The sequence below is a fragment of the Octopus bimaculoides genome, chromosome 21 (genome assembly GCF_001194135.2).
Source record: "Octopus bimaculoides isolate UCB-OBI-ISO-001 chromosome 21, ASM119413v2, whole genome shotgun sequence".
Classification (NCBI taxonomy): domain Eukaryota; kingdom Metazoa; phylum Mollusca; class Cephalopoda; order Octopoda; family Octopodidae; genus Octopus; species Octopus bimaculoides.
Window position 1 is genome coordinate 37,939,725 of NC_069001.1, and position 6,738 is coordinate 37,946,462.

At 36.4% G+C, this 6,738-nt stretch overlaps 1 protein-coding gene across 3 annotated transcripts in view; it reads right to left on the minus strand.

The window, feature by feature from the left end:
* Positions 1-280: 280 nt before the first annotated feature.
* LOC106879706 (zinc finger protein 239) overlaps positions 281-6,738 on the minus strand; it is a 7,777-nt gene continuing 1,319 nt past the window's right edge. For all 3 annotated transcript variants that reach the window (XM_014929391.1, XM_052975617.1, XM_014929381.2), the window contains exons 2-3: positions 3,859-6,290; positions 281-554 (exon numbers count right to left, since the gene is read on the minus strand). In XM_014929391.1, coding sequence (XP_014784877.1) covers positions 5,005-5,928 — 924 coding nt within the window. In that variant the 5' untranslated portion in view covers positions 5,929-6,290 and the 3' untranslated portion in view covers positions 281-554; positions 3,859-5,004. The remainder of the gene's footprint in view (positions 555-3,858; positions 6,291-6,738) is intronic.

Sequence of the window (6,738 nt, forward strand, 5' to 3'; positions counted from 1 at the left end):
CGCTAAAGTGGAGAAGATGAAAAAAATGCGTGCGCGGGGTAGATATCTATGGAAGCCCAAAAGAATTTTTTGTTTGTTTTTTAATAACTCATTTTCGAATTGTTTACATTGAACTGACAATGCCAATCCTATTCCATTGTTCTTAGCTGACTTTATTTGTTGGTCAGCGCACAATGTCATGTTTGTTGCAATGAACACAGCACAGTATGTTTATTATTGGTATTTTCTTTCCCTATCCACCACACATTAACAAACAAAAAAAAAAGAAGGAAGAGAATAATTGAAGAGCAAAATCAGATTTATTTCAATTTCAAGTAATTAAGAATATTTACAAAGAATAACGAGATCAGAACTCAAGATCCTGGGCCCTCAAAACTGAGATGACTGTGAGCTCCATTGCTTCTGTTGGTGTACTGTCGGTTCCACGTGTGCAAAGTATTATTGTGCTTCTGGTATTCTGGAGGAAATTCAGGTAGAACGGTTCCCACTGCCAATGATCTTGTGTTGGTAGCTCTACAGGAGTCCTCTCATGGCTGATAATGCTGTGGAAAGGACTGAAAATACAGGCAGATTAGCAACTGGCAAAGAGTAACTGAACGACAGTAATAATAATAATAATAATAATAGAGGTAAGAGAACTTACAAAGAAAACCTGATCAAGAATAATGCGTGTAACAAAATTCCAACTATTCAAGGACAGAGATGAGAAAACTAAGACCAGGACGAATAATTAAGACCCCTTTTTAATCTAAACCTATAGGTTTCGAATATACCGTGACTAACTTTTCACTCAGCAGAGATAACTGTTATGACTTATAATATCCTGTCATTTATTCCTTTCAACAATAGTAAATAATAGATAAAAATATCGATATCTTCTTTTGTATTGAGTAGGAAAATGCGGCATAGAGTCGAATGATGTTCATAGATGGATGCTGTCTATTTAATCTAAAAGAATGTTTCTTAATTGTTGGACAGCCATAATTAACGGATTAGATGGTGAGCAGAAATAAAGTTTGAATAAAAAGCCTTCTTTGAACTGGTTTATGACCATACTCATAGGTGCGAGTGTGGACAAACACAAATACATACATACTGGCGTCTATATGGGGGTGTCCCAAACAATTTCACATAATCTCATCATTTAATAACATGAACAATATTCGTCCAAATTGTTGCAAATTTTAGCAAGTATCTCTAGAATTCAAGAGACTTTTTAAAAACGATCATTCGTGTGTTTTGCTTTTCAGGATTAGACATGTCGTTTATTGCAACAGAAAAGGGGTTTTATGTATTGAAGTAGGCCCAGTCAAGCATGCAATGGGTATTTGTTAGATTTCATAAATAAGCACCAACAGGGAAGCATATTTGGAGGTGGCATAAGAAGTTTCAAGAGGAAGGCTGTTTGTGTTAGATAAAAATAGATCTGGATGGCCGGCAGTTTCAGAAGAGATGGGGAACCAACTTCGGGAAATGCCTAGTTGGAGTCCAAAGAAATCTGTGCAAAGATCAAGCCTAGAAACCTGTCAACTATTTGGCGTGTCATAAGAAAACGCTTGTGGCTGACCCCTACAAACTTTAGCTTGACAAGCAAAAGTGTAAAACATTCTGTAAAGATATACAAAAGAAATTTTAAGATGATAACTTTGAAAACCATCTTCTTTTCAGTGACAAGGCCACCACATTCCATTTGAATGGCAAACTGAAAAGCAGAATGTTTGCATTTGGGGGTGAAGAAAATTCACACGACACAATTGAACACGGAAAGGATTCACCAAAACTAAATGTGTTCTGCGCCATCTTAAAGAACCGTAATAACTTTGGAACATTATAAAATTATCATCTCACAGAATTTTCTGTTGGAAATCTGTAGAATAAAATTTGTTATGTTCAAAATTAAATCTATTAAGTTTCATTTCTCTTGACTGTGTAATCACTCCAATATGGACATCTCCAATGATGCCAAATTGTTTGGGGACACCCTGTATCTCTAAATATATACAGACATTGCTACATAACACATATGCATGTACAGAAATGCACATACGTACATATATAGACACAATATAATAATTATACATACAAATTGCAATTATAAGACATTAAATGAACGTCTATATACATTCACAAGTGTACATAAATGAATCATAATAAATGCTTGTAGTCATCATCATCATCGTTTAACATCTGCTTTCCATGCTGGCATGGGTTGGACGATTTGACTGAATAATAATAAAGTCCAGATGTGAATCAAAGAAATGGACTTTTAGTGACATCCAACAGCCCATTGCAGCGTAGGAGTCTAGAAGACATTTCACTCCATTTCTAAACTCTAGAGATCTCTTGTTGCCTAGGAAATTTTCATAGAGCCATTTGAAGGATTCCCAGGCTTTAAGCTCAATCTCATCCAGTGCTGTGAGGAAGTGGTTGTCCTTCAAGAGTTCTTTTTATCTGCGGACCTATGAATACACTCTCCTTCAGTTTTGCCTTGGTGATTTTTGGAAATTTGGCCTTCACATATTCAAAACCTTTTGAGCTTTTCCTGGCAAGTATCTTCACAAATTGTTTCATGAGACCAAGCTTTATGTGAAGAGGGGGAAGAACATTTTCTGGGTTTAAAAGTGGCTTGCTCTGGACGCTAGAAACTCCCGGCTCATATGATTTTCGCAAAGGCCACTCTGATTGCACATAGTGCTTGTTAGTTGCACAACTGTCCCATAGGCATAAAAAGCAACAATATTTCGTGAACCCAGATTGCATTCCCATCAACATTCCAATCACCTTCAAGTCTCCACATATTTTCCAGCTGTAGTTTGTATAGTTTATGGCATTGAGGAGTAGTTGCATGTTTTCATTGCACTCCTTCCTGTGCACAGAATGTCCTATGGGAATGGATGGTTTCTTATTGCCATTGTGTAGTAGTACTGCCTTGAGGCCTCTCTTAGATGAGTCAATGAATAAGCGCCATTCAGCTGGAACATGCTCTTGGAACAATCAGCGAAATAACTCATCAGTGTTATTACTGTAAGAAAGTGGTCCATCAACAGAGAAGCATGAAGTCAGATCCCTATTTCTCTTCCTGAAATGAGTAAGACAAACATCTTTATTAAGCAGGCAAGATGCTAATAGTTCAGCTTTATCCTTTCTTCAATGACAAGTCTCTGACTAAATCATTTAACTCTCCTTGAGACAATTTCTGTGGTACATCTTCATTTTCAATCGTGAAACCTGCATCCACTTCAGTGTCTTCCACTGCAGTAGTATTTTCGTCAGCAAATACATCTTCGTCAGACATCTGAAGGCCATTTTCTGGTGGTATTGGAATAGGAAGATCATCATCGTTGTGTGGTACTGGTCTTCTTGCTGATTCCAAGTTGGGAGACACAATCTTATGCTTGGTCTTTACAGGAAACCCACAAACATTAACATTGCAGAAATAACAGTCCATGAAATGATCCTTTGGCTCTCTCCATATCATAGGTATTGCAAATGGCATTGCTCTCTTCCTCTTATTTAACCAATCCCTTAGTCCATATGAACAAGCTGAGCAGATTATGTGCAGGGCCCAACTCTTATCTTGATCCCCGAGAGAGCAGCCAAAGCATAACTGGTAGACCTTCTTGATTTCACTTGTGAAGGCACGTTTCTGAGCTTTGGTGGTAAATGAACCACAGACATGAGAAAATATCTCAGGACTGTGCTTGCAATGCCCTGACATCCTGAGTAGAATTTGATGATGATGATGATGATGATGACTTGGCACTTTAAACAGAAAGTAAGATTTATGAAAAGAAAAGATTATGAAAACAAAATTACAAAATGAATACAAATAGTTATAAAACAGGAGTCAGTATTTACCTGTATAAGACGTTTACGTGTAGCGATACTGCTGATGGGAGTTGTATACTTCTCTCATCTCATCAGAAAAACTGTGCCTGATAGAAGGAAACCGGTTACATTTTTGAAATCATCTGCAGACAAAACTCCATATAAAACATCATATAATATCCCTGATGAAAACTGGCTGTTGACCAGTGGAATGGATTTAAAGTTTTCAGCCCATCTTTTCAGAATTTCATCTCTGCTACTTAATAGTTTTGTTCCACTGTTAGAAAGAAGAGATTCTGTACCACCTTTCCTGGGGTCAAATACACCTTTCGGTTGCCATACAGGGCTCTCAGTGTGAGACTTAGCAGCCTCTTCCAATTCTTGGGCATTTTTTTTTTTTTCTGTCCACCAAGAATTTTTCACCTCACACAATATTTTCCCCCATTTAGTTTTCTTAGAGGGATATAAGAATCTGAGTGTTAGTGAATTGTTGCCCAAGGTCCATGCCTTGTGCCTCTTGTGCAAAGTTTCTAAGAGACGTTTGATTTGAGAATCATTCTCATCAAACAAATTTTGGTGTTGGCATCTGATGAATCCCAGAACTTCTTCAGCAGATGATTTCTGAGGCTCTTACAAACATTCTGCCACAAAACTTCAAGCTCATTGCTTTCCTCTATTTCGGCAAGCTTTCAATTTAAATGCATATCAGAATTCGTTGTTGTTTCTGGAATTTTTAAAGAAGAAACGGTTATTCTTAGATGTATAACTGAATCCCAGTGGCCCCTTAGTATTTAACAAATACCTTACTGTGCACCATCCTGTGATCAGGGGTTTTGTGAGTTCTGTTTAATCTGAAATCACTGCAATTCTTGTTCTTTGTTATAACACAATCAAGCACGTGCCAGTTACTAAATCGGGGATGCTTCCAGATGTTTTTATGTTTATCTGCCAGCTGAAACACTGTGTTTGTAATTGTTAAACCAAACTTAATACAGCTTCATTTGTTCTTGTCTTTTCCCCACTTTTTTTTTCTTTAATCCTTGTGTCTTCTCCTTCAAACACTCGTACATCAAAATCGATGGGAGCGACCATCATTATTAATGTTATTGCAACAAATATTAATTAGGTACACATGCTGCACTGTATTTGCCACAACTTGAATTTTAACCTGGACAGTCACTGTCCACATACATGTGTGGTTAATTGACTTCTTCCAGAGAATGATTTACCACAGATAGGACAATGATACGGTTCCTCTCCTGTATGAATACATTTGTGTTTAGTCAAATGATCTTTTTGAGAGAAAGACTTTTCACAGACATCACAGTCGTATGGTTTCTCTCCTGTATGAGTGCGTATGTGAACAGTTAAGTGACTTCGTAGGGAGAATGATTTACCACAGATTTCACAGTGATATGGTTTCTCTCCTGTATGAATACGTTTGTGCGTAGTTATGGCACTACTTTCAGAGAATGATTTACCACAGATGTCACACTGATATGGTTTCTCTCCTGTGTGAATAAATTTGTGTCTACTTAAATGACTTATTTGAGAGAATGATTTATCACAGATATCACAGCAATATGGTTTCTCTCCTGTGTGGATATGTTTATGTCGAGTTAAGTTACTACTTACAGAGAATGATTTTCCACAGACGTCACAGTGATATGGTTTCTCTCCCGTATGAATACGTTTGTGTTTAGTTAAATGAGTACTTTCAGAGAATGATTTACCACAGATATCACAATGGTATGGTTTTTCTCCTGTATGAATACGTATATGAGAAGTTAAATCACAACTGCCAGAAAATGATTTACCACAGATATTACAGTGATATTTTCTCTCCCCTGTATGCATATGTCTGTGTTTAGTTAAGTAACCTATCTGAGAGAATGTTTTACCACAAATATCACACTGATACAGTTTCTCACCTGTATGTATACGTTTGTGATTAGTCAGGTTACGTTTTTGGGAGAATGCCTTTTCACAGATATCACACTGATATAATGTTTTTTCTTCCTCTTTCTTTACGTCATCAGTGAAATTAATCTGTTTAGACATTTCACATTTAATATTGTTCTCAAAGAATTCAATTTCCATAATTTTTCGTCTCTCACCACAATTTACAAATAATTCTCTTTGTTTTCGTTTTTTATTTCCTTCCTAACAAATATTTCTTCTGCTATATTTCCTTCCAACATCTGTGCTCTTTGTTGGGATTTGAATGTACCACAAACTTCATTTTTGTCCAAATTTATTCAGAAAGCCAAATCATCTTGTATGGCTATTTTGCAAATAATCTCAGCTCAGAGTCAATATTTCACAGTAATTCTACCACAGATTTATATAATGAATGGTTACGTTCGTTCTGTACGACATCTTCCGTTTGTCTTTAAAAGATGGATAAACATTGATGGATCTCAGGTAAATAATATTCTTTTACGCCAATATCATTTGATATTCTGAAAGAAAAGAGAACAAAATAGAAAATACAGAGGAAACTTAAGAAGCAAACATCTCATTACATTTCTTCCGTAGAGATAAACTGAAGAGATAAATATTCACTTGAAGAACTGATCTCATCTACAACATCCATTCCTTTGCAGGCCTAAAAAAGATGTGTGTGTGTGTGCTATCACATGGTTTCAGGTTCAACATGCTGGGCAGTAGGAGGAACAGCATGATTGTCACTGCACAGCACCTTATGCAAATGCCTTTCACTGTAGTCTTGGGCTAACCACCAGCTTCAGTGAACTCGGTAGATGGAAACTGAAACAACACTGTTGTATGTATTTCTATGTCTCTACATATACACAGATACATACGCATATATATATATATATATATATATACTTGCAAAAAGGACGTGTGCGTTTATATATATATATATATATATATATATATATATAT